We start from the raw sequence: 27,213 nt of genomic DNA on the forward strand, positions 1-27,213 counted from the left end.
GGGCTCTGCCTCTGAGGCTTTGCGCTTTAGCTTCAACAACCAGACTCCAGGCAACCGTTTGGTGTAGGTGCCATACGTCTGAGAGAGTTGAAAACCAAAATAACGGTTATTCCAGCGAGGGTGAGCGACGCCGGTGTCCAGTGTCCGTTGGCCGAAGTGACAGAGAGGGTGAGCGAGGGAGAGAGAGCGGGAGAGGGAAATGTTTTCTGACAGAGAGGGTGAGCGACTAAGGGAAAGCGTGTAGGAGAAGAGTTTATAGACAGGAAAAGAAAATAAATAGGTAAAAAGGTCATTTTAAAAACTGGGTTTGGAAGTCACGTGTTGGAAGGCACCAAACCCCATATTGAACAGTATCTAGGCGGGCAACAACCCAGTTGCCAAACGCCACCTAGAAGTACTCCTCTAGAGTATAGAGCCAATTTGGTGGCGTTTGCTAATAATTCAATATCTCTAGAGTCTTGGGTCACCATCTAGCGTGTGCAAGGTTAGGCCTGTTGGGTATCATACTATCAGATATGACCCACGGATCAGCCATGGGCCTATATGTCCACACGGATACATGGATTTTGTGGAGCTCATCTTCCAAATTCTGGTGGTGCAATCCCAACTAATGATCATGTCAAGACAATTCTAGTTGCTTTCATTCCTCACCAACCCATTTAGAACCAGGCCTTTAAATACTAGTGGATGGATGTGGGTATATATGTACCAACCAAACATTAATTATTGAATACAATAATTTCTTTCAGCTTAATTTACCTCATATTCTAGCCTGGGAATATGCGAGGACTCTCATATTCCTGCTCAATCATCATCATATCTCTTTTTTTTTTACAGAAAAAATATTGATTGGTAAAGATGAACCGAAATAGCTAGATAAAATGTTTGTAGCATATATATATATATATATATATATATATATATATATATATATATATATAGTGTAAATAAATGGAAGTAATAAATAGGAATATGTAAAGTGTTTTTTCACATTACTTTGCTTGTAGCTTTTCCCCTCCCTCTTCCTTGTATTACTCGAGGAAAAAAAAAAAAAAAAAAAACTTGCTTGCCTAAGAGGGCCCCTAAATACTAGGTCCATGAACGTCTTCCAGATGTGGTGCTTGAGCCACTGCTCAAATGTTTAGTTTGGGCCAGAGCGATAATGTCAGAACACAAACTTCATCATTGGGTCATTTCCTTGCCCCGTGATCTTCTAACGAACTCAAAATCTTTTGGACTTGACGGCCCGTTTACTTTCAAGTGAAAATCTTGTGCGTGAAGTGTGAACTCTATGATTTGAACCTCTATATTTTATTGATTCCGAATTTAGATGCAGTGTAATAGGACTGTTCTTCACCTTTTTTATTTTTTTGGATGAATACCCATGTTGTTACCAGATCATGCTCTATAACCCATGTTATTAAGACATTAATTGTACTACTGTCACGGGAAAGTGTAACAAAATTTATGGTGAGGGTGATTTTGGGCCGGCCAGCTCGCTACCGCGATGCATTATAGCTGCTTGGGATGAATTCTATCTTTATTGTGTTATAACATCATGACAAACAGCTGAAAAGATTAGATATGAGAAAGGTGGTTTTTATATTTCGAAAATATCTGCAATTATTACATACGTCAAAGAGATGATAGTGGCTAGAAGGATGAGTTAGCAATGCTGTCCTGAAAAGACTACGAATGTCCTTAAACAGGATCATGTTTTGATTATCGATCTTCGTACTGTTAATTCAGAATCCAATCATGATTTAATCGTACCAAGAAGATATGATTATTAGTGCATGAAGATTGTAGATCGCAAGCCATGTGTGTGGGGGGGTGGGGGGGTGGGGGTGGGGTGTGAGAAAAAGGCAATGATGAACCAAGAGCCTTAGATTTTCTTTTCTTTATTTTTGTTGTCGATGTTGATTGAAGATTAGAGCGTAGCCAAGGGAGAAAGACAAGATGAATGAATAAAAGTCAAAAGGGTTTGTGATAGTCGGTGTTTGCAATTTAAATTTAAAGGTGTAAAAAAGATATGAGTTGGAGGAGCTTTTCAACAATGGAGAAATTTGGTTAAGGCAAATCACATCAAAAAGGGTAATTAATTAGAGAAAATGAGGATTGTGAAAGCTAGTGTCGCAAGTAAGCACGATCCAGGAAAGGTAGCACCGACCTTTAATGATTAATGCTTTTGAATAATGAGATGCATGCAATCCTGTTAGTTTTTACAGCTCAAGCACTAGTCATATATAATGAACCAAAATCTTTTTCCTACTGTATTTGCACCAACTTCCCTTCATATATATATATTCGGTGATTGATCAGACACACTATAGCTAGACAACTTCTCCTGCTAAGGGTTAACTCACATAATGTTGCGTTTTTTTTTTGATATGACCCATTTAATTTTCAAGGAACTCCACTAAATCCGTACATCCTTTTGCAACTAAGGACAATTTTCTTTTAACTTGCACCATCATTTCCACGGGTAGACGGGGTAGTTGTGTTCCTTTTGACCTTACCATTCATGTCTTTTTTTTCGGCTTATTTCTTTTTCCTCTTCTCCTTTTTTTCCTTTTTTTCACATTCTATCCTCGAACTATTACTTTATTATCAACATCCTCTCCATACCTTGGATTGCATCAATGTTTTTCTCATACTACCAAAAAGCGGCAATTAAAGACTATTTTTTATCTTGGAAAAAGATAAAAATTAATGTTCTTTAACAATTTTTAAAAAGACAAAAATACCTATACAAATTTTGAAAAAAGAAAAATTTGAAGACCCATAGTACCTTTTTAAATTTTTTTATTAAAAGTATTTTTGTTATCGTTGATAGTTTGGGATATTGACGCAATCTAAAATTTGAGAAGACATTGACAATTAGTGATAGAGTAATTGTGAGGCTAGTTTTTTTTTTTTTTTTTTTTTTTTTTTTTTCATGTGTGTCCTATCCTCAAAAGATCATTAATGCAGGAGATCTATCTATTACACGTGATTCAAGTCTATCTTAAGGGTGTGTTTGGCAAAAGACTTGAAAAAAGAAATAGACTGAAACTGTAGCAGATTTAATTGATGTGGAAAAAAAAAAAAAAATTTGTTTTGTAGTGATTTTTTTATTTAAATAATAATAAAAAGTGATTGATGTGATGTAAAAAATAAGAATGTTTTGGTTGATTTTGAAAGGAATTTTTTGGGGTTTTGGGTTACACCATTGATTTGGATACTGCTCTTTAATTCATTTCACATATATAAACAAAGCATCCTGACCCAATTAAAGGAATCCAAATGACTTTAATACATACCGACAATGCTTTCATTTTCCTCAGCAGGCAGGGTGCTCTTGGGTCAAAATAGGTGTGCTGTGTGTGCCTTAGCCTAACTGGATCTCTAATAAGATTTCCCTTTTGATATCAAATCCTGAAGAGAGAGTTGTTTCTGAGTGTCCAAGTTGTAACGTTGTAAACTAGTGACAGTTGTGAGTTTGCATGTGCATCATAATTGCTTACATAACAAATTCACTCACAATCATTCTTTTCATTCAAAATGCATTGAATTTCACAAAAAGTTTGGTGCTTAGTTTATGAAAAATCTGCAGCTAACAACAATGTTAACAGGTGCTGGAGTTCATGATGGAGCGCTTGTGTCATCCTCATTTTCACTCAAATGCCATATATGGCTATTCATTTGTCATCATCGTCTACTTAATATTAAGCATAAAGGTCATGGTGGAGACTCTAACTACCTCATGCATGTTCCCGCCCTGCTCGTTGCTCCCTTCAAAATACCAATACAATAATGTGCTTTCATTTCAGCAGCAAGTGAAAAGAAGAAAGAATATTAGTGAAAAGAACAGTACTTGTGATGCAAAAGCATTTGCCAGCTAGCCCGTTGGCACCCACATTGACCAAATGTGCTATTAGTAGGCAAATCTTGTTGATGGATCCGACTCTCTTTTGCTCATTCTCTAAGACTGAGTGCCAACATGTTCTTTTTCAAATTGACCATATATGTTCCCCGTTCCACATTTTGTTCATGGTGTAGAAAAATGTACAAATGGGGCATCCCAAAACATCCAACTCATACCTAAACCGAGTTGAGAGATTTCGTGCAATAACACAGCTTCATGTGAGAGTCTATTTAAACCCCACTTGCCTAGGACCCCCACATGGTGGCACGGGTGTGAAACGAGCTGATCGCAACTCCCGTGTGAACACAGCCATGGTGGAGTTTGATTGGTCATAGAAGCCCATATTAGGACATGAGATTGCTTTTCTGCCTTTCATCATTAGTTTACAGTAAGAAAGGCCTTAATGGTTTCCATCAAGAGATACTTTCCACAAAATGCAGACAAAACCTAATAACAACGGGCCATGTCATAATAAATTAAACCACCAAAAGTCCCATACGAATGCATTTCCACCTCCAACTCCCTTTTCTTTGTACTGCGGGAATGGAATATCTGTCACCTTTTGCGAAAGCTTAGATAAGAAAGGGAACAAGCAATGATGATGTTATAAACGTGAAGAACCAGGATATGATTGATTGAAGTATGGGATTATATATGGTCAAAGGCTCAAAGCAAAATATCGCATCTCTGCGTTACTGAGACACAAACTGAGCGGGTTCTGTACTTAGTAGGATCAATAAAGCTGAATTTAATTATGGGGGTAGATCATCCATCCCATATTGCTATAATCATTCCACCACGAACTTAATCAAAGCCTCTATAAACCTTAATTTCCCTCCACCATTTTTTTTTTAAAGATCTTCATTACATAGACTACGAAAATTACTGAATATTTTAGAAATCTTGTTCGCAAAAAAGAAAAAGAAAAAGATAGGCCTCCATTAACCCCCCAATATCTCAAACTAAGATACCCCACATAAAACCTCCCTCTGTTTCTCTCTCTCTCTCTCTGTTTCTCATGCAAAACATTCGCTAGTTTTATCAAAAGACAAAGTTATGTGTCTGTCCAGGCAGCAAAAACTGGCATGTGAGGCATGGAGAGTGCAGACCTCAGTTGAGGTGATGGGATCCAAGAGTTGACAGCACCAGTTGGACTAGTACTGAACAACTTGGAGGCTGACGGGGGCAATCCAAAAGGCACTGGTAAGCTTGTTTTATCCGGGCTGCCTTCTCTTGAGCTGCTCAAGCTAGTCACCAAAGATGACGCATTTGACAAATGAGTTCCCATCTTCACCGAATCTTCTACCTCTTGCTGAATCATATTGTCTGAAGCCACTGGAAAAAATTGGGTTCTGTAATTTTCCATTTTGGGTGTCTTGTGATGAAGCTCCTGGGAGGACTGATAGAGCGCCATTTTCCAATCTGATTCACATTCATCATTCTTCTTTTGGAGAATGGCTTCCCCGTTACCACTATCAGTAGAAGTAGAAGGGTTGTTCAAAGCCTTAATCGTGGATCCTGTCTCCTTATTTCTCTTAGCTAGTTCTCCAGCAAGAAGGGTACTGCTTGCCATGATACGTTCCACATCGTACCTTGTTATGTCAAAGTTTGTTACAGCACTTACGCCACGAAACTTAATAGCCGCTATGTCATACGCTTCAGCTGCTTCCTCTTGGGTACCTAAAATTTCAATTCAATGAGAACTTGAACGAGTGAGAACTACAGAGTCACAGGGTTCCAATCTATACCATTAAGATTAAAGTTGCTTTTTGTGTTTATGTTTGTGTTTGTGTCTGTGTCTGTGTCTGTGAAAGAACAGAGCCTTATCAAAAGCAATTGGTCTCACTGACCATAAGTCCGGTTTCTAGTGGCTCATGATCAGCCTTATGGTGGCCGAAAAGACATGGGTTCAAAGAGCGGGTTTCAACATTCACAAAAGCACACCCTTTAATCTCTAGATTATAAATTAAATATGGTAACACAATTGCAGATTTTACTCGGACCATTCAGTAAAATGATCAAATATTTCATTGAGGAGACTCGAGTCAAGATTCAAGAGAACTCACTAAATGTCCCAAGATAAAGATCCTTGTTTCCCGCAACCCTTCCAATCCGAGCCTGCCATCGTCCATGTTGATGGTGTCTGCCATATATGAGAACAGAAACAGAGATTTCAGGGGAAAAGAATTCATCTTTCTTAATAGGTAAGCATATTAAAGCAAAAATTACAATACTACATAAAACCAGGCTAGTAGGACCTTGTCACTCCTCTGTACATTGAAGCCCCCCTAGAGAATCCACTGCTTTTCCTGCGTAGGATAATAAAGTTGAGTGACATAATGAGCAAACAGGATGGGGCATGCACCTTAGCAGCATGAAACCAAAAAAAAACCTTCTTAGATGGGCAACATATTCCTGTCTGGTCATGTTCTTCATTTCTTCAAGTTCTTTTTGATAATTTTCCAACTACCAAAAACACATCATCACAGTTGCATTTCAGTAATCCAGATTACCGTAACCTACCTTGACAGATTGGAATATAAAAGGAAAAGAATCATTACAGGAAAATTGATGTGAGTGGAGGGTCCCCAATACTTGAGTGCTGCAAGATCGTAAGCTCTTGCTGCTTTTTCTTCCAAATCATAACCCCCTGAAATTGAATTCTTGGAATGACTTGACGAAACAATAAATGACAGAATATGTTAGTATGCTTTAGTCATTTTAAAAGAGAAGACTTACCCAGATAAACTAAGAATCATTGTTTCAATGGAAATGGCATCCCCAGCCAAGAAAGAAACACCAAAAATCAGCGACAGTATTGATCAGGAAAAAGAATTGAAAGTGACCAAAAATAGCAGAGGCATCCAAAGTAAAATATCGTAGGGGAGATTATAGATAGGTTGTTTTTTTTCTTTCCTAACCTTGCCTTCCTTTCCTGCTCTGACCTTCTTTCTTGCAACTGTTGTCCCACAGATGGGCTTCGTATCTACCCGTCCATCTATGCCTGATCATGAACAATCAGAAAAGTCAGAAAAAAATACAAGAAAATTAGGAAATAATGTGAAGAACAATTTTTAAAAAGGAAAAAATAAAAGCTTTTCAATTGAAGAAAAATAAACATAAAGACATACTATAGAGGGAGAGAGAAAAAAATCAAGAAATAGAAGAGAATTACCTTGTAACACCCCTATACTGGGAGGTTCTTTGCCCAAATGTATCCAAGGACTTCCTATGAACAATTTGCTTCTGATCCACCTTTTCAGGCCCTCTTTTCTTTGTATCCATGTCTATATAATCAGTGGCAGTGGGTGAGATGCGTTGAGAAGCTGTGACGCAGCTTGATTGGGAGCCAGGGCTCATGGACAAGCTCAAAGACTGTAAATCCCCATATGTCATTGCACCATTGTCACCCATGCAACCAATCATCTTCTGCTCCACCGAATGGTTAGCTGAATAGTTCCTTGAGACCCAGTTCTTGGCGCCATCATCTGCCATTGTTGGGAGCTGAAGATTGCAATCTGCAAACTGGGACTCCCTGGCCTCCTCTAACATCATATCATGGCTTCTAAAGCCAGAGTAATATGAATAGTGCTGTGACTGTTGTTGCTGTCGGGAATTCTGTTGGAAGTGGTCAAGGCAATTTTGGCTGTTGGCCTCATGGTCTGGGTTATGGTTGTAAAACATGCTGTCTAAGCTGAGAGCCATAGCTTCTCTGTCATTGCTTTCATAGTGATGGGTCCCCATGGTTGCACCACCAAAGAAGTCCTCCAGCTTTGGGGTTGAGGTAGTTACCATTGCTTATAAAAAAAAAAAAGAAAAAAAAGTCAAAGACGGAAGAGTCCAGAAGTTGAAGAATAAGATTTTTACCAAAGCCCAAAAGAAAAGAATAATAGACGTTTTGAGCTAACCTTGTGGTTGTGACCTGGTGAGAGCTTCCATTATACAGAGAGAACCATCTGACTTGAGTGGCATGACAGACAAGGGGGAATAGAAACCAGCATTTTCTCCTTGGGGTTCATAGTAAGCACCATAGTTAAGGTGAGGTGGGGAATGGAAAAAGCTTGTTGGGACTGCTGCAGAAACAGTAGCAGCAGCAGAGGAAGGAGGACCGTCCATGGTGATGTGCGGAGAGAGAGAGAAACCCAACCAGTTAGTGTTGTTGTTGTTGTTATCATCATCATCATTTTCCATGGATTTCATCTTCTCTCAATGTTGCTTCTTTTCCCACTAAATAGAGATTCTTGGGGAGTTTCTCTTGAGGCAAGGCAACTCAATCATTGGGAAAGATATAAACTAATCATACCAACATCTATGTGCTTCCCTCCATTTTGAAACCCGGGTGTTTTGTTTGGTAGCTGCAGCACTGATTGGACCGTATCTAACCACTCATCTAAACAAAAAGAATGAGTTCCAGCACAAGCGATGCTTGCTGGGCATCCTTCCTGCATTCCATAGGGATCTGTGTATGAGAAAGACCTCTTCTTTTGCTTTAACATACGCTCCCCCTTGCCTTCTTTTGCTTTTGTTTAAGACCACCCCCCTCAAACCGCATTAAAGATCAATAGACAAAGAAGATAAATAAAAAGACCAAAACGCTGCATTCCAACAAACCTCTCAATAGTCAATAGTCTCATTTGGATAGTCTGCTCAGTACCCAAAAAAAATATATATATCCTTCAGCTCAGCTGGCTTCAGTCATGACTCATAACCAAAGTCTCCTCTCCCTCTCTAATTTCTAAATATGTTGTTGACTCACAGACCATATTAATGTTATACTGGGCTTTGCTTTAATGGTCTCAGCCTCTGAGGCCCTGAGGGCCTTCAATTAGATTTCACGGGCAGAAGACAAACTCCCCCTCCAGTCACTTCACAACAGTCGCGCAGTAAGTAAGTGTACTGACCTACTGCTATACTTTGCAACCAGAGGATAGGTATCTACGATCTTTATCTCATAAGACAAGGCTCCACGACACCGTTTCCAAAACCCGCTTGGAAGTCAGGACAAGTGATGGCAAGTCACACACTCTGACTGTCTTCTTGGCTCTTGCCTTAGCCTGCCCTCAAGTATTCTCTGCAAAATGAGCTAAATGTTGACATTAGGGATTTTGGGGTCGTCCAATTTCAATGAACTGCAGGAATATGTAATTTTAAAAATTCGGACTCTTTATTCAAAATTAACTTCTAAATTTAATAATGTAAATAATAAAACATAAAATTAAAGTTAAAAGGGTTGTTGGACCATTATTTAAAGTAGCTGCCCTTCCAAATGTGATAGGTCAATCAATCCCTCAAAGTGTGAGGGGTGGTCGGTCACCCTAAGTGCACCATCTCCAAAGGGTGTGAGGGAGGACTCGGCTTAATGAGTAGTGCTGTAACACCCAAGTCTCACATTGAAAAAAATGAATAATCTACATAGAGATTGTGAAATTCACATTTCTTCTTTCTCTCTCAAAATCCTTTCCCAATTTTAAAATTCGTATTTCTTTCCTTGTTATAATAGAAACTTTGAGAGTGTTCTAGGTTGATTTCATTTCCTACAAAACACAATCAAATGTTTAAGGGTTTATGGGCTCCATTGTATTCTAAGTGTTTTTTTATATCCAGTGTGTACCAATTGGTCAGAATTTGTGAGAAAAAAATAATTTATTAAGAAAAGCAACTATGTTACACACCATGAGTATTTACCATTAAAAAAAAAAATGTATTAAAAATCTTGAGAAATTATTTTTGTATCCATGTCACCACAATCCTTGAGAGAACTTCTTGTTGACTTCATAAAACTCGATGTAACTTCTTTCAAAAGATGGCATAAGATTGAATTAAGATCCATTTCTTTTGAGCCAAGTGAACCTTTTGAATGAGAATATATATGCTCGAATTATTGGTTGTTTAATGTATGTAAATGAAATACACACGATATGGGTATAAGACTATATAAATTAATATTAAGTTGACTTATTTAATTAAATGGGTCAAGCTCCTCAACCCTAACCCACTAATTTCGTGTAGAAGTCGTGTCAAAAATTGTCAACGCTAAATAAAAGTATTAACTTGTGTAGTGCAAGCACATAATAAAAATGCTCCATAGTGGCTTTGTGATAATTAAGCAGAATATTAAACAAGGGGGCCATTCAATCAGTAGGGGTTGCCCCATTTATTATAGAAAGCTTGGACCCCAGTTGGCCTTAATAAACGTCATCATAGATTTGCATGCAAATTTGCATGACCAAGTTCATGGAGACAGATTTTCTGGAGGGAATGATTTGGTATGAAAAGAGAGTGGGGGAGTGAAAGTTGTAGCAAAGGACGGGGGAGAATGTAGGGAGACTCTCTTTTTGATTGCAGTAATGATGAGTAAATCCACTCACCAAAGCACCGAGGCCAATAAAATTTTACTAGAAATAGTGCATTGCCTAACAAAAGACCAACTCTGTACTCCCTCGATCGGCAAAAGTTGCTTTCTTTATTTTTTCACCATTCTTTTGGTGGGAAGCAGATGGGGAAGGATTGGCAGTGCCTCTTTTCTCTGCAATATTGTCTTGTTTTGATTCGACCTGTCATTAACTTTTTGTTAGCAACGTGGTTATAAGTCCTTTTGCCTTCACTAAATATGGACCGTTATGCCCTTTGGGAGTCGTCCTATATATATATATATATATATAAATCCCCTCCTGTTCAATAATTTATTCATAAACACTTTTGAGCATGCTCTGAAGTTTAGTTTGCTTGTTAATTGTTAATTATATAACTTTTTGTTGGAGTCAAGATTGGTTTTATCGGAGTCTGAGATAATTGAATACAAACTATTTTGATTTTGATTTTTCTGTCAATTTATCTGGAGGCCACAAATGAAAATCTTGCTGCAGCATCTATCTAGTATGCAAGTATCAAGTAGCATCTAGTGAGTTTTCAAATCTAAAGCCTAGTAATTGTTGGATCTCGATCCTGCTTCAATTCCCGACAGTAGTGAGATGCTTGAAGAAGAGAAATGGGAATCTTTCAATTAAGTTGGTACGTACTGTCTGTTGAATACCCTTTTTCTAGTGCACGAAAGCAGATGCTCCCTAGTCCCTCCCAAGCTCTGCTGCTGCTGTCTCTGGAATTTCCTCTTATAGAGCATGAAAGCTAGCAGCATCTAACTTACTTAGGGGACTCGTCTGACTTTTTCATTTTCTTGGAAGAGTACGGTGGGTGTGGGAGGCACTCTATCAAGCTACTATTTTGAATCTAGTGACCGGTCTTTGACACAAACTAACTACACCTCATCAAGCAATTGAACCAAAATAAATAAATAAATAAAACAACGTACTATATATATATATATATATTTTGTCATTTATTTTATTTTTGTTTCATTTAAAAGCTAGCTAGGCTATCAATTAAAGGGCCGGCCTTATTAAGAAATGGTAATATATATTTCCTAAATAAAATATTCAAGATTCAACTATACAAGACCGACCTTCTTGTTGAGGTTGAAACGAGTTGAAAAGAAGAGATCTCTCACCCAAAGCGGAGACCATGTAAGCATGGCAAACAACCCCGTCATGTGCCCAAATATGATATGCTTTGGTGGTCTAGGACTCAAAACTTTCTTCACTACATGTCTTGCAAATTAATAACGTAGCATCAGTGGCTTTACCACCCTGTGAAGCCCTAGCTCGGTCTACAATGGCCTCATCGAATTCTTTATAAAGTTTCCAATCATGATTTCTCAATCCCTCCATATTTGCACTGCCAAAGTTTGATCTTACGGCCCCAGGCATTAGTAGCACAACATTGATACCAAAAGGCCTTAATTCAAGCCGCAAAGTGTTAGACATGGCATGCACCGCAGCCTTGGTAGCACAATAGGATCCTGCCCATGGGGTTGGAACCCGGCCCACAATGCTCCCAACATTCACAATGCTCCCACTACGCCGGGAAGCCATGTAGGGGACCACTTGTTGCACCAGCCTTAATTGCCCCAAGGTGTTAATTTCCCAGGCTTTTCTAATCGTGTCCAGTGGAAGCTCAGCCAAAGGGCCGCTACTTCCAACTCCAGCATTGTTGATTAGAATGTCAATGTGACCACACTTGGATATAATAGTGTCAACGGCAGATGCTACACTCTCATCAGAACCGACATCAAGTTCGAGTGTCTCGATGTTGTCTGATGGCAGCAGGTCTAACATGTCGTGCATGCGTTGGGAGATGTCAGAGGCAAAGACACGGCAATTTTGCTCCGCAAATGCCTTGCAATATTCATAACCAATGCCACCTTTAGCACAGCCAGTGACTAAAACAACTTTATTCATGTCACCCATGTTTGTTTTTCTTTTCCTCACTCCTCACCTCACCACTCTTAATTATATATAGGTTCAGAAATGAAGTAACTATATAGAGATCTCCGTCAAGCTAGCTATGCGTTCCTTGTTCATGGATTAATTCGATCAATTAGCTCTGCCTCTAGCTAGCTGGCTGTTGAATGAATATGCTCCAAATTAAGAATATGCTTTTTCCATCAAGATCGGCCGGCTATATATAACTGGGGCCTTCTTCACTTTTCAGTTGTATGCTGCATGCGGTACTACTCTTTAGCGTCACAAACGATGTGATCTTTGGAATGTTCATCGGTGCATATATATATATTATTCATATGCCAGGTAATTTTATATATATATATATATATATCTATCTATATATATATATATATATATATATGTTGATCATATGTTATTTTTTAAAAAATACAACTGATGATAGCTAGGGAATAGAGCTAGGCTCGTGGGCCAACAACGACGTACAAGCTGCAAGAAGCAGCAAATTAAACATGCATAAAGCAGCAGGCAAAATACAAAGGACTATCGAGTAGGCAGTAGCTAGTACTGTTTAACATATTTGTTGAAATATCCCAGACTTCACCCACCACCTATTTTTAGACGACCCAAACCTGCTTGTAAACTCAACAGATGGGAGATAAATAAGAAGAGCTTTTCAGATATTATTTCCAGGTAAATGATAAGTCATTTTCATCTTCTGGGTCAATGTAGAATAAGCATTAACTATTTAATTAATATATAAGAGACCCAAGCATTTTCCTTAGGCTAGCCAAAAAAAATTAATAATATGATTCTCTCTTATTTTTAAGAATAGTAAAAAAACATAAAGAAATAATTAATATTTTAAACAAAATAATTAAAATGCTGAATTGAATATAGTGCTTTATAGGGGTGAAATAGCGGTTGCGGTTAGCGGTTAGTGGCTAAAACCGCTAACCGCAACCGCCTAGGCGGTTAGTAAATTTTACTAACCGCCTCCGCTAACCGGGTAGCGGTTAACCGCCCGGTTAGCGGTTAACCGCTTTGGAATAACCGCTTTTTTTCTAACCGCTTTTTTGGGGCTTTTTTTGGGCTTTTTTCTTTGGACCGATTTTGGGCCGGGTTTGGACCGGGTTTGGGCCGGTTTTGGGCTCACTTTAAACATTTTTTTTCTCATTTTAAACATTTGTTTTTTCCCTTTTCATGGCCATTTTAGCATTAAAAATTGCTATATACCAAAATCTTGTTAGCCACCTTCTACAAATCTACACATCATATAATATACAAATAAAATTACAACAAAATCATCACTTCACTTGTAGTCTTATACATAAACTCACAAGCAAGTTCATACACTCACACATAGAAATTAAATAAAACACAAACAAATTCATAAACTCACAAGCAACAAAAAAACCAACATATATGGTTAAACTTGAAGCTTGAGACCCATTTCAATCAACCAAAAAAAACTCATAAACTCACAACTTATTGTTATTATATATATATATATATATATATATATATATATAACATAAATATATATTATATTTAAAAAAAAAAACGGTTAGCGGGTAGCGGTTAGCGGTTAGCGGATTTTCAAAACCCACTAACCGCTAACCGCAACCGCCTAGGCGGTTAGCGGTTTTTACTAACCGCTTTCAAAGCGGTTAGGCAGTTAGGCGGATAGCGGTTAACGGTTATAGCGGTTAGCGGTTAGGCGGTTTTAAATTTCACCCCTAGTGCTTTATAAATAATAAACTAAAGAAAAACATTTGTTGGTCCATGTGAATGCTAACTCGGACAATAGAATGCGCATAAATTAAGTGAAAATCACTAATTTAAATTATCTAAATTAACCTAGAGCATTCACAATGGATGAGCCATATTTTTATGTAAAATGGCTTCTCAAAACTCACTTTTATCTAGTTTAGCTAAGCCATTTTTAAATGTCTCTACATCCAATTAGCTATATTTTTATCTATTCTATTAAAATATTATTAAAAGCAATAAAAGTTTTGGAAAAAAGAGAACATGTAAGAGGAAAAATGGGAAAAGTTTTGGAAAAAAAAGAACATATAGAGAAAAAGTAAGAAAAGATTTGGGAAAAAGAGAAAATAGGTGAAAGAAACAATGAAAAATAAAATAGCTCCCTTGAAAAGTGCAGCTACATTTAGTTTTATTTTTAGCTCTTCTAATCAAATATCTGTTTTACATTTTTTTTTTTTTTTTAAACATTTAAAAAGGCATTTTAGATAAAAGTAACATTTAGCTCTTCCATTGAGAATGCTCTAACGCGGACATGTAAAGAAAAGAAAAGAAAAAACATTAAAATGGGGGTGTTAATGGTATTTCAGGTGGGAACATAAAAAGCCAAACAAAATCTAAAAAAGATCCCTGAAATGGCCAACAGGTCAACAGAAAAAGTAATTCATGGATAGCAACGTAGCTAAGTGAGAGCGACCACAGAAGAGTGTTTGTGCTATGCTATACTTATTACATGGATGAATGGGGACTATAAGGTCAAGAGAGAGAGACTACCCTTCTCGATCAGTCTCACCATTAAAGTGCTTCCTCCATCAACCCAATGCCATTTTTCTGCAACTCTCATCGGCATTAATGTCTTTTACCCTTCTCTCTCTCTCTCGCCCCCAAATGCGCCATCTCACGTTCAAAAGTAAGATTCTCTCCACACCTAGCCTAGCTTCGTACTTTGGTCACTGCATCATCCAGTAAATTCATATAAAAAAAAAAAAAAAAAGAAAAAGAAAACAATTGGAAGAAAATACACGTAGGATAGGATCCGTTTACTCTTTCGCATAGTTACGAGGTCATCGGGTGGGATGAAGGCTGGGACTAGTCGATCTTTATGTTAGGCCTGTAGCCTAGGCTTAACCCAAGAGACCCTACTAGATTTTCTTTCACAGACAAGGAAACCCCAAAAGATATAGGAGGAAAGCAAGCAATTGCCAAACCGATTTCCTATTAACTTATTCAACTCACCAAAATATCCACATTCCTGTGACCCCGGCCTATATTGTCTCAAACTGAAAGATACTAGCTAGTGCAAACAGAGAAACTTCTGTACAAAGTTTGAATATAACTAACATGGAGATTGGTGCCTGGTGGGGTTTCTTCCAAAGAAGAATCCAAAACCTTTCACACACCTTGCTCTCAATTTAGCTCCTCCAAATATGGTTTAATTTGCTTTCTAATTTTTCTTTGTCTAGTTCACTACAGCACAACATGTGAGCTAAGTGATCTCCGTGTTTTTTTTTTTTATTAATGGCATTTGGGCATTCTGTTTAGAGAATGTAAAGACATCGAAAAGGACAGCCACCCCTAACAGGTTTAACTTAATTATTGGCACGGTCACCAGCTTAATATTCCACATAATTCACCCAAAAGGAGGATATTATCAGCCTAGTCTGCAACTGTGTCTGTACAAGGAGGGGATTGGCATTTCAAGATCAACATATTAGAAATTAACACGGTATTACGTTAATTTGCCACATGCTTACAAGAAATTAACATTCAATCAGCAAGTTGTAAAAGAATGTAGGTATAATATTAGTACATAAGGATTAATGCAATTCTTCATACTCATCTAAAAAAAAAACTACTTATAACATGAAATGGATGTAAGGATAGAAGATTTTTTTAAAAATAAAATAAAATAATTATAAGTGAATATCCTAATAAATAAAATAAAATTTAAGGGGACATGGCTGGGGAGCTGGGTTTATTTTGAAAGTCCATAGGCCAAGGGCTGGCTTTGTACCACGGCCAGGCCCACAAGTGCGGTTTCTTCGTACTGTGACGTAGCACCATGGTAGAAGGTAATTAGCAACCTAATAAACTGCAAGCTTAAAAGTTAAATTGGGCCAGCTCGCATGGTGGCGGTAGACCCTAAGTGATTACCAGTATCACTCTTTATGTCAGGCCCATAACCAATTCATTAAAGCCTGCCCGCAATACAGATATAAACCAGGCCGTCCTGTGTATCATAACAAATCATTTGTGGAAGACCAGAGTACCTGACCTCCTACAAATGTCTTCTTCGTCTTTATTTCATTTGTGACGTGACTAGCGTAATAATGGTCCATCTAATCCACTTACAAGGATTAGTGGGCTTGGGTATTCAGTTAGTAGTTGGTTGTAGAACTAGATAGGCCCATTTAGTTGCTTTTTGCTTATAGTTGTGTTAAAAAGGCCCAAAAGCAAGATAGTAAATCAATGACCCAAAAAAAAAAAAAAAAAAAACCTGATTTTCCTTCTTTACAACATTTCTTTTTTTCTTTTTCATTATTATTATTTATACTTTTTGCTACTCTTTTTTAAGACGTTGCTAGAAAAATATTTTTAAATTAAATTATAATGAAATAGGCTACTTTCACTAGTGCACACTGCATAGTATTTATCAGCATAACAACTTTGAACCAGAAGGCTAATTACACTTCAACTAGTTGAATCATTAGCATGAAATTATTGCAAAAAAATATCATGTTTACTTACTAAATTTGATTATGGTTTAATTTTGTTCTAGTGGTCAGCAACCCATACAAACAACTCAGGATCCCCCTATCATCACAAAAGACTACATACATGCATTTAAGCAGCTATGCAGATATACATATAATATAGGCGATACTACATAATTGCTGTCGGCAGATATTATTGGATTATAGATATTGACCGCATTTCAATTTATGCTTCATCAGATCAGACATAGAAGCAAAAATTCACACGGTATCTGGAAGAGCGATCCATTGTAAAGCTTCTTCATGCAGCTGGAACCCTGCAGCAGACATCAAATATATCATCTAAAGGGGCATGATCGCCTGTTCCTTCGTCTTTCCGCGCATACAACAATTCTTTCCCTTTAAAGACAAACATCCCTCCCTAATATAAGCGAAAACAGAAAGATCAATACATGGAAATAATGCCTAAGAGTAAACAAATTTGAGGACATACAGGAAAACAATCCTTGATTATTAGACAGAATAACCTAACCTGTTGCAGTACACCACTTCTATCATCTGGGGTGGCTTCAATGGTATAGTTCTTCAAAGCCTTCTGCAGAGCCTCAAATCTTGAAAACACCTTGGCCTGTCACGTCACAGTTAATTCATAAAACATCATCGTATACACCATGCAAAATGTACAGCTAAAACCATTTTGCAGAAAGCAGAAGATGTTTACACTAGCCGGACTGAAAAATGTACGCCCAAAACCATGGTATAAGCCCAAAATGTCATATGCCTGAAATAAATTTTGTTTGAGTCAGAATTTACAATCACTAAATGATAAAAAATCACGTATGGGCATCATTAATGTATGTACTAAACAACATATTACCGTACGGTCAGGATCAGCATACAGGCAATCCACTGGAAATGGTAGCTGAATATCATGGAGAAGAATCAGCTCCAAAAATCAAGTAAAAGCCAATGGTAGAACTATACAAAGACAATACAAAATGCAATGATGGCTTTGGATCCCCCTGGAAATCAACTGACATATCGCAATTTCCATTGTAGTAGAACAATCTGCTGGAAATTATGTCTCCAGTCTGAAAGATTCAGCTAGAATCTATAGCCTAGATTGTAGTTCAACCACTGCCAATGAAACTTTAACATATCCAACAATGACCAAATATCTGTTTAAGTGGGCAAACTGATTTCCTTTTTCAGGATGAGGAGAAATAATTGTCGTTGGATTGAGGCAGAAAACAACCACATGTGATTAGTGTAACATACACAGTTAGCCTAAATTCTCAAGTTGTGCAAAATTCTGTTTTTTTTGTACCTCCATTTCACCAACAGTCAAGGTACTAGGTATATTAAAAGGACATAAGCCCTTACTTAAGATGAGATTAATAATTTGTCCATTAATCAAAGTTTCTCTGCTACTGGGGCAAGGCAGGAGTGATTCCATCCAATAAGAGAATAGGAAGAAAAATTATTTATAGAAAGTCTATTAAAGATCAATGACAAAAATGCTTATACATAGCTAAAGAATATAAATTTGTTCAGACTAGCTACAATCTGTCTAAAATCAACTTAGGATAAAGTACAAAATGGGGAATTTCAGCTGGGTTTGTTCATATTTTATCAAAACCACAACTTTTCAGACGTGAGTTCATGGGTATGTCGGCAAAGCTTCCAATTTTCTCAATAGAAACAGATTAAAGTAAAATAGGGTGAATTGGAGTACAAAATTTCAATTTTCATAACAGAAACAGATTCATGTAGAATATTGTTAAAATAAAATATAAAATATAAAATATAAAAAGAGAATGCGGCTACATTTTGTTTATATTAATTTATTGTTTACATTGGTAAGGTCAAGGTGTAACAAAAAAAGGCAAGAAGTGGAAAACAGGGCAATGTGTAAATAAGGTAAAGGTGGGATGTGCTGAACAACGCAACCTAACAAGAAAAATATAAATGAATTCTTTTAACAAATCGTGTGAATGGAGGAGTATAAACTGCTGCTGAAAACAAAGTGGGGTAACATATGAAGGGAAAGAAACAGACCCACCCGGTCAGCGAGAATCCGAGCTTTATTAGGAGTGCCAACACCAACAGCAACTAATTTCACACCCGCTGCATCAAATCTCTGTTTGGATTCTTTCAAAGTAGAAGCAAGTTCCCAACTTTGAAAGAAGAAGAAGCAAAGCAAATGACCAATCAAAACAAAGTCCAGCTTTTTCTGATAACAAATTAGAATAATACTAATGCAATCCACAATTACCAGCAAGGGCACCCAAAGTGCCTCAAAAGTGCAACAACAGCTATTCCCTGGAAGAAAAATGGATTCATAAGCAACAATCTTAGGGTTTAAAAAAAAAAAAAAAAGAGTAAAGGTTGAAGGAGGAAATTAAAGGAGTGAGAAATATGGGGTACGTTGTCCTGGTCCCATAGGTGCTTGAACAAGACGGGGTCACCAGCAGCGTTGAAAATCGTAACATCACCGAGGACATGACCAACGTTAGGGACAAATTCGGAAGTGGAGGCCCTCGCCACGACACGAAGCGATGTTCTACTACCAACGCCGTTGGGGCTTGTTGCTTTCAACGACTGGTAAAAGGTAGCAGTGGAGGGACGAAGATGGGACTTTGGGCCGACGAGAGATGCTGGAGTAGTCGTTCGTCGCAGGCTCAGGCTGGTGGTTTGTAAGGTTTGAAGAGGTACTGTCAAATTCAAGGCCATGGCTTCGGGGAGAGAGAGACTTAGCAAGAGTACTAATTAATGGTTGGCCGTTATTTTATTTTCTTTTTAAAATAAGTAATGCAAGGGGAGGAAAATTTGGAATCAGGTCCCTCTCTCTCTTAATTCCAACGATTCAGGCCACTAATTCATTTCGAAAACCAATGACTTGGATTAAGCTATATTTCATCAATTTTTTTTCTTTTAATAATATATGGCATTGTTCCTTATAAGGTGGTGCGACCACCTCTAAAAATTCGGGGTGGTCAACCTATTTTAATTATGCTATCAGATAATCAATTACCCCTAGAAGAAGATGAGGATGGTCCGAGCATGTATGTGATATTTTTATTTTATTTTATTTTAACATAGCTCACAGAACGTGTTGGATCTTTAAAATTGCATAATCTATTTCAGGAAAAATTAGAAGGGAAGGTCCAGTAAGAGAGAAGCCGATCCGCTTTAACATAGAGGTAGAATTATCCAAAAATATTTTTTTAACAATTTTAACCCTACGTGAACAAAGACTAAATCCATAGGATCCAAATTCATATCTCATTAGCCATTTGGTATGGGATGTACATACTACATAGCATAGTTGTCTCTCATTGGGCTTGGGTTGTTGTGACCCCAATATAATTAAACAGTAGAATGGACTATACTTGGGTTATGGGCCTCAAAAGCCCAACCTAAATTGATCCAATCCAACCCAACCTAGCAGTTTGCAGAGTCGATTGAGCCCCTATGATTCCAACACGATTGTTCGCTTGACAGCCTTGACTGCGTTCTATTATCCATATACTATTTTCAGACCTTGAGAATAATCCCCTTTTTTTTTTTAGCAGGGATTCTGAAATTCAGAGTGGATTAACTTGAAATTTGTCCTCCAACGTTTTATTTATACCCCGTCGGGTGGCTTATTTATTAATTATTATGGATATAAATAATTATTAGAGGCCTACTCAAACTGCATCTACCCAAAAAAAATAAAGTTAAATACTATTTTAGTACATGTGGTTTGCACTAAAATAAAATAACCACCTAAAATTTTTAAAATATCGCAAATGGTACATGTGGTAAGCCAATAAACACATTTGGTATCTCTGTCAAAATTCTGTTAAGTTTTTTAACGGAATGCCACGTCTAAACGTGGGTGCCATGGTCAGCCCCAAGGGCAAACGATTTAAAAATAAAATATGACGTAGCACCCAAAAACTCAGGTACCACACCACGTGACACCCACGTTTAGACGTGGACCACCCCCAAGGTCAAACAATTTTTTTTTTTTAGTTTGGCCATAGGGGGTGACCGGACCACCCCCAAGGGCCATGGGGTGGTCCGGCCACCCTTGGCCGGCCATTGGGAGTGGCTCTCAAGCCACCCTAGCTAAAATGGGGTGGTCTGGCCACCCCTTATGGCCAAGATGGGGTGGCCAACCACCCCTTATTTTTTATTATTTATTATTATTTTTTGTTAGTGAAACAAGTCTCATTTGTGGTTTTATGATTTTTTTAAAAAAAATTCTTGTCATGCTATTCATTTTGGACTAGAGAGGATCCTACTCCTTTGAAGGTCGCAGGATCCTCTTCATTTCATATAAACTGGAGAATATGCAGTTAGTTATTGTGGATAAGTATTTCTTTTCACTTTTTAATGGCACAAAAATACTCATCAACTATAACTAAATGATATAAACTATTAATGACATTGAATGCACATTAATAAATAGATTGTAGGAAGAAGGAAAAGGATAAGGATGTGGCTCCTAATTTTCATTGAAGGACTTTGAGAATATATAGTGCATCAGTTTTAGGCCATTAAGTACAAGTCTGCTACACGCTTTCCTTCCTATTAAGCACAATTTACAGGATCAGCATTTGCTGAAATTTTTAGAAAATTTTGGTTTATAAAATTTTTAAAGAAATTTTAGTTTTTAAAATTTTTAATTCAAAGCTATTCATTTTTTATCTAATGGTTATTGTTCTATCACATGTCCTACTACTAATACAATAATAAATATTTATTATTTTATTATTTTATTAATAGTAGAACACGTGGCATAACAATAATTTTTTTGATAGAAAATAGACGATCTAAATCTAAAATTTCAGAAACTGAAATTTCTTTAAGAAATTCAGTAAATCCAGATCGAGATCCCAATTTACAACCACTTGAGTCAAATCATATAATTAATGTGGTTCCGAGTATGGTAAAATTCAAGATTTGCATCCCATGGAGATGGAGAGGTGGCCCAGCCGCCCAGGTGGGCATCTGTCATCTGGGGGGCTAGATCTAGATAGCCTAGATTTGGGCGTGCGGTCACGTGGCAATGCATCTAGCCTCATGCACGCCAATGCCCCTGCACTGTCCTCAATAGCGATGGATAAGGACCCAATTTTTGAAACCGCTAGCGGACTTTGTATTGTAACCCAAGATGACCCAAAGAAAAGGAGTGATACATATTTAATTTTTTTTAAAAGTTAATTTTTAAATGATGTGTCATTAATTTATGAGATTTATTATTTTGGAAAGATTGTTACCAACTCATGGGATAATAACACATTATTTAAAAATTAACTTTTAAGAAAAAAAATTAAAAAATGTATCAATGCCATTCTCTATTCTAAAATGGACTATAAAATCATTTTAATAGCTCAAACAAAATAAAAGAAATTACCCACTTGACTTGTGGGGATGATTGATGGGGCTTGGTTTGTTAAAATTATCTTCCTCTTTTTATTTATTTATTATCTTATATTAATTTTTTTTCAAATAAAAAGTAAAAAATATCCTACAAAACACATTAACAAATATCACAAAAGCAATGTTTGTTTGTATTTTTATTTTAAAGATGATGTATTAATGAACAACTCAAAACAGAAAAAAAAATACCAACAAAATAATTGACTTAGCCACTTAGGGGTATCAACTTTCTTTTTTAATACATTCTCAAATTTGTTTTTGGCCAGGTTAAGGAAATTTTTGTAACTTCTTTTTCTTAATAATAGTAATTGTTTGCTTATTTTTTGTTTAGTAAGAAGGAAGAAACTGATGCAGATAGGATAAAGCTGGTAGAATGCTTTCTTCGAAATCCCGTTCGAATTGTCATATGTTATTTTGATGTTTTTACGTTTTACGTATGTGGCTATTCGGACGGCCATAAGTCCCGTTTGGACGGGCGTTGTAGCTTTATTTTATTTAAGTCGCCTTTATTTCATGTTTTATTAAATTTAGGGTTTTGAGAGTCTTTATTTCGTATTTTATTAGGTTTTGGATTTTGGGGTCTATAAATATTTACTTATAACTTCCATAAATGGAAATTATTGTTTATGATTTAGTTTTATCAATGAGAATATTTTGAGTTGAGTTTATTCTTCTTTTTCTTTTAAACTTTAAATAAACGCTATTATTTTAAGAAAATTTCTCAAATTATTGATAGAATTCAAATTTAAAATTATTTATGCGGTTCCTTATTGATATATCCACTACAGCCGACTAAATCGCGCTACATCCGAAACGTGGATAAACTTGTCCTACTGCATACTAAGCACAGTATGTTTGAGATGTGGAGTGTTTGGTTTAGTAATTGCTTGGTCTGCTGCTCCGTTTCAAGTTTCAACTCTCTCTCTCTCTCTCTCTCTCTCTCCAATTATTTTCTCAGCCCTTTTAAATACTCAGCTCAGCAAAGTACAAAGCCCACCCTCCAGATGCGTTCCTCTGTCTCTCTTTCTTCTGTCTATCGGAAGCTTATCCTCCCTCCGGTTCATGAACTCATGCTTAATTAGTAGAGTTATTGTAGATTGGTGGTATCTCCAAAATTAAATGGATTTTGGGGCGGGGGGTTTGGAGGGTTTGATGTGGCCTGAGGGGGGAGGGGGAGCTTCTTCCAAGGTCTCAAACCCTGAAACCAAGCCAAAGGGTCTTGGATCTGGGTTGGTGAAGCAAAAGAAGTCTGGGCCTCCTGAAGATGACTGGAAGAGTTCAAAAATTGCCAAAAGTGAAAGTCTTTCGGCCTACAAGACAATGCCGTTGCACCAGGCCACTCCTTTGCTGAGATCTAATGCTTTATCCACTGCTGATACTCGGCAGCAAGAGCATATGCTGAGCTTCTCTTCGGTTAAACCAGAGGTTCCCTTTCTCAGGAAGGATGGTGGGCTAGTAGAGAAAAGCACCCACAACTCAGTTTTTCCTTATTACCATCGCACACCTTCTGCTTACACTAGAAATGTTGGTAATCAGTACTACCTCTGCAATTTGTTCTCTCTTTTTTTTTTTTTTTTTTTTTTTTCACCCGGTGGGGTGGGGGTGTAAGGCGTGTGAGTCACATTGGGATGTGGAAATGTGACTTTAAAAGGGTGAGATTTAAGCACATCATTGTGCAGAAAAACGGGCTTTTACACTTGTTTGGGTTTCTTTGTTTTGATTATTGTTTCTTATTTTCATTTTTAATTTTCCATAATATGCGTGACTCCCATAAATGTTAGGGGCAAGTTATTTACATTGTCTTGTTCAGGATATGGTTCTGGAAGCTTGAATGCAAGCATGCATGTGACCTTTGCTGGGGTTAGCGGACCATTTACTCCATCTCAGTGGATTGAACTAGAGCATCAGGCCTTGATCTACAAGTACATCACTTCAAATGTGCCTGTGCCATCCAATTTGCTCATCCCTCTTAGGAGATCCCTCTACCCTTATGGCTTGTCCGGCTCAACTGCTGGATCCTTGCCTCACAATTCATGTAAGTTTGTTATTTCCTTAACGACACGCTGGGTACATAAATTTATATCTTGCGCAAGACATGCATAACTGACAACCATGTTTAGATGTTGCGTGCGAGTGTGGGTATGTGTTTCCCTAGTGGAGTTGTGAAAGACGAGGGGTGGGGGGTGGGTGGATTTGATGCAGGCGGCTGCTATTTCTTATTTATTCATAAAATTATGGAACCCCATATGTCTATGCCACCTTACTTTATTGTTGGTAACATGGAATTTCCAATTTACGTTGTTCCATGTTACAGTATCAGCAATGATGTCCAAGTTTTTAGCAGGCGGAAAGGTTAATCCAATATCCAGGATGTGCTTACAAAAAAAAAAAAAAAAAAATATCCAGGATGTGCAGTGTTTTTATATATAAAGTGACTGGCTTGGGTGCCTAATTCAAATTTTTTTCCCACTTTAGTCTGTTTAATCTTTTCATTAGTCCCTTTCTTGTTATACAGTGGAGTGGGGCTCTTTCCATCTGGGTTTCTCCGGCAATGCTGATCCTGAGCCTGGGAGGTGTCGTCGAACAGATGGAAAGAAATGGCGGTGCTCCAGAGACGCTGTTGCTGACCAGAAGTACTGTGAAAGACACATAAACAGGGGCCGCCATCGTTCAAGAAAGCCTGTGGAAGTGATACAGACTGGCCATGCCGTCACTGGGACCACTAATCCGAAAGTGATACCGATGACTTCTGTGTCATCATCGGTAATTCCTAGTGGTGGTGCATCCAACAGCCTCACCATCACGCAGCACCAGTTCAAGAACTTGCAGCCTGGTGGTGCTGCCAATCCTTCTGCAGATGCCCTTGTTGGCAGGTAACGGAGCATGCACTTTATGCATTAGAGCTTCTTATATCTGTTTAGTTCTTATAATCCCCTTTGAGCTTTATAAAATCATATTGATCTAACACAGTTTGCATACGTACACTTTTACTTCATTTGCTTTACTTTAAAGTAGACCCCGTCTTTCATCTTTACTTTGGTGAAAGAGACTAGTCCTTATAGTCGAAACTTAGGATTCCTTTTCTAGGGACATATCATTAAATGTGCCCTTTCCAATTTCTTTGGATAATGGAATTGAGGCCTTTATGGTAGAAATTATACTTAATTATAGAGGCTACAGGTTCTGCATAATTCTACTGATAATTGTAAGCTTTTTATTTTTTGGGGGGGGCCTTTGATTAGTCAATATTTCTACTTTTCTGAATTAGAGAGAATGTGTGTGGCAGAATGCAAGACCCACGGGGCCACTCTATGATGTCTTCCACGACCAGCCTGAAATCTAATGAATCTACTTTTACCATTTCAAAACCAGAGATCCCATTAGAAGAATTATCTCAGTCCTTGTTTGGACTAGTTTCTACTGATTCCCTCCATAATCCTTCACTTAGGGCCTCTAGCATAAATTCAAAAAACTATTGTTCGTTTCTAGACTTCAATGATCAGGAAACCCAAGACCAAAATCCACTTCGCCAATTTATTGATGACTGGCCAAAGGACCAATCGAATCGCTCAGTCATTTCTTGGCCTGAAGAACTCAGATCAGACTGTACCCAGCTCTCCATGTCAATACCTATGGCCTCGGACTTTTCATCATCCTCATCCTCACCAACAGAAGATAAACTTTCGGTTTCACCTCTAAGGTTATCTCGTGCATTTGAGCCAATTCAAATGAACTTGGGGATGAGCACTGAGCTTATTGAACCGACCCAGAATCAAACTAACTGGATGCCAATCTCTTGGGGTACTTCAGTGGGGGGTCCTTTAGGTGAGGTCTTGACCAACACCACAAACTCTGTAAAAGCCTGCAAGAACTCATCAGCTCTTAACCTCTTGATTGAAGGGTGGGATGGCAGCCCTCAGTTGGGTTCTTCCCCCACCGGTGTCTTGCAAAAGGCGCCTTTCAGTTCACTCTCAAATAGCAGTTCAGGCAGCAGCCCAGGAGCTGAGAACAAAAGGAGCCGTGAGGGAGCTAGTCTCTTTGACGATGTGCTTGGTTCAACTCTCGCAAGTTCCTCAATTCCATCCCTGTAAATCAAGGACAGACCTGGGCTAAAACAGGATTGAGATGGAGTTAACTAGTGAAGGAGAATCGAGATGCATGAAGTAACTGTTTTTCAGATGAATATCTTCTGTTTTTTCTTTTTCTTTTTCTTGTGGACGGTTATTTTAAAGTAGGGACTTGGCTGATTCTAGTTTCAATAGGTAGGTGTTGACGACTTTGGCTGTTGAGGACTTGCTGTCAACTATAGTTTTTGTTTTTGTTTTTTGGTTTTTTGGTTTTGGGTTATTAAAAGCAACCTGTGCTGTTTTAATGTCAGATATAATATGAGCTATTTGGATTTTCTCTGCTCTACAACAATTTGATTATTCACACAGGAACAAGTTTCATAAGTAGAAGGGCAAAACATCAGAATTGTGATATGTATATTCTTGAGAAAGTGAAAAAAAGAAAAAAAAGAAAGGAAAGTAATAATACCACGAGCTGTGAAGAGGATCTATGCGGGCTAGCTCCCAAAACAGTGGGGACAGGATAGGGCAATGATGGTGGCGAAGCTTCCAAAACAAATATTGATCATTGAGACATTTGACCCGCTGAAATCTAAATCGCAGCCATTCCTTTGATAGACCCCACTTCCTCCAACCTTCTTTCAGCTGGATGATTGCTCTCAACAGTATCTGCGTAATAAAAATCAGACTAGTGAAGTAGGTTGGAGTACCCTGAACTCCAGACAGGAGCCACACTTGTGGCCTGCCCGTCTGGCAGACCGCGCCATTGCCCTCTGCATAGTTATTGCCTATGGGGCCATGGGATGAGACTGCACCAACCACTGACAAAAGTTTCCATTATTTGGGTCTTAGCTGAAGGTCAGCTTGACGAAGTGTTAGATTTAATTTAGCTTAAAATATGACTTTGGTGTCTCAACTGGCCATGGGGGAGTTGAAGCTAACCTCATTTGGCCCACTGGCACATCTGAAAGAAGTTGAAATTATAGCATTCTATGTGATAAAGAGTAAAAACTTAGCCACTCATAGTT

General features: G+C 37.8%; 3 protein-coding genes and 1 pseudogene across 4 annotated transcripts; 1 reads left to right on the top strand and 3 right to left on the bottom strand.

Annotated features, from left to right (window-relative positions):
• Positions 1-4,715: 4,715 nt before the first annotated feature.
• On the bottom strand, positions 4,716-8,552 carry ANT (Integrase-type DNA-binding superfamily protein). Its single transcript, XM_059603323.2, has 9 exons — positions 7,816-8,552; positions 7,083-7,704; positions 6,829-6,911; positions 6,647-6,655; positions 6,469-6,557; positions 6,300-6,373; positions 6,166-6,216; positions 5,974-6,050; positions 4,716-5,587 (listed from the first exon to the last, which is right to left on the bottom strand). Exons 1-9 carry the CDS (start codon positions 8,105-8,107, stop codon positions 4,962-4,964), a joined length of 1,923 nt encoding a protein of 640 aa, XP_059459306.2. The 5' UTR covers positions 8,108-8,552; the 3' UTR covers positions 4,716-4,961.
• A 2,799-nt stretch (positions 8,553-11,351) lies between these two features.
• LOC132186449 (short-chain dehydrogenase ptmH-like) lies at positions 11,352-12,210 on the bottom strand (annotated as a pseudogene).
• Positions 12,211-16,790: 4,580 nt separating this feature from the next.
• Positions 16,791-19,450, bottom strand: LOC132188789 (Thioredoxin superfamily protein). Its single transcript, XM_059603325.2, has 7 exons — positions 19,113-19,450; positions 18,961-19,007; positions 18,748-18,862; positions 17,563-17,607; positions 17,407-17,466; positions 17,218-17,313; positions 16,791-17,106 (listed from the first exon to the last, which is right to left on the bottom strand). The coding sequence occupies exons 1-7, from the start codon at positions 19,416-19,418 to the stop codon at positions 16,987-16,989; spliced, it is 789 nt and encodes a 262-aa protein (XP_059459308.2). The 5' UTR covers positions 19,419-19,450; the 3' UTR covers positions 16,791-16,986.
• Positions 19,451-23,002: 3,552 nt separating this feature from the next.
• On the top strand, positions 23,003-26,520 carry LOC132188667 (growth-regulating factor 1). 2 transcript variants are annotated; one of them, XM_059603189.2, is made up of 4 exons: positions 23,003-23,646; positions 23,929-24,153; positions 24,634-24,991; positions 25,405-26,520. In XM_059603189.2, the coding sequence occupies exons 1-4, from the start codon at positions 23,238-23,240 to the stop codon at positions 26,207-26,209; spliced, it is 1,797 nt and encodes a 598-aa protein (XP_059459172.2). In that variant the 5' UTR covers positions 23,003-23,237; the 3' UTR covers positions 26,210-26,520. The 2 variants fall into 2 exon arrangements, with proteins under 2 accessions (XP_059459172.2, XP_088373214.1); XM_088517088.1 differs by having other exon boundaries at positions 23,558-23,642.
• Positions 26,521-27,213: the final 693 nt, after the last annotated feature.

This window comes from Corylus avellana, chromosome 6, assembly GCF_965113065.1.
Source record: "Corylus avellana chromosome 6, dhCorAvel1.hap1.2, whole genome shotgun sequence".
NCBI lineage: Eukaryota > Viridiplantae > Streptophyta > Magnoliopsida > Fagales > Betulaceae > Corylus > Corylus avellana.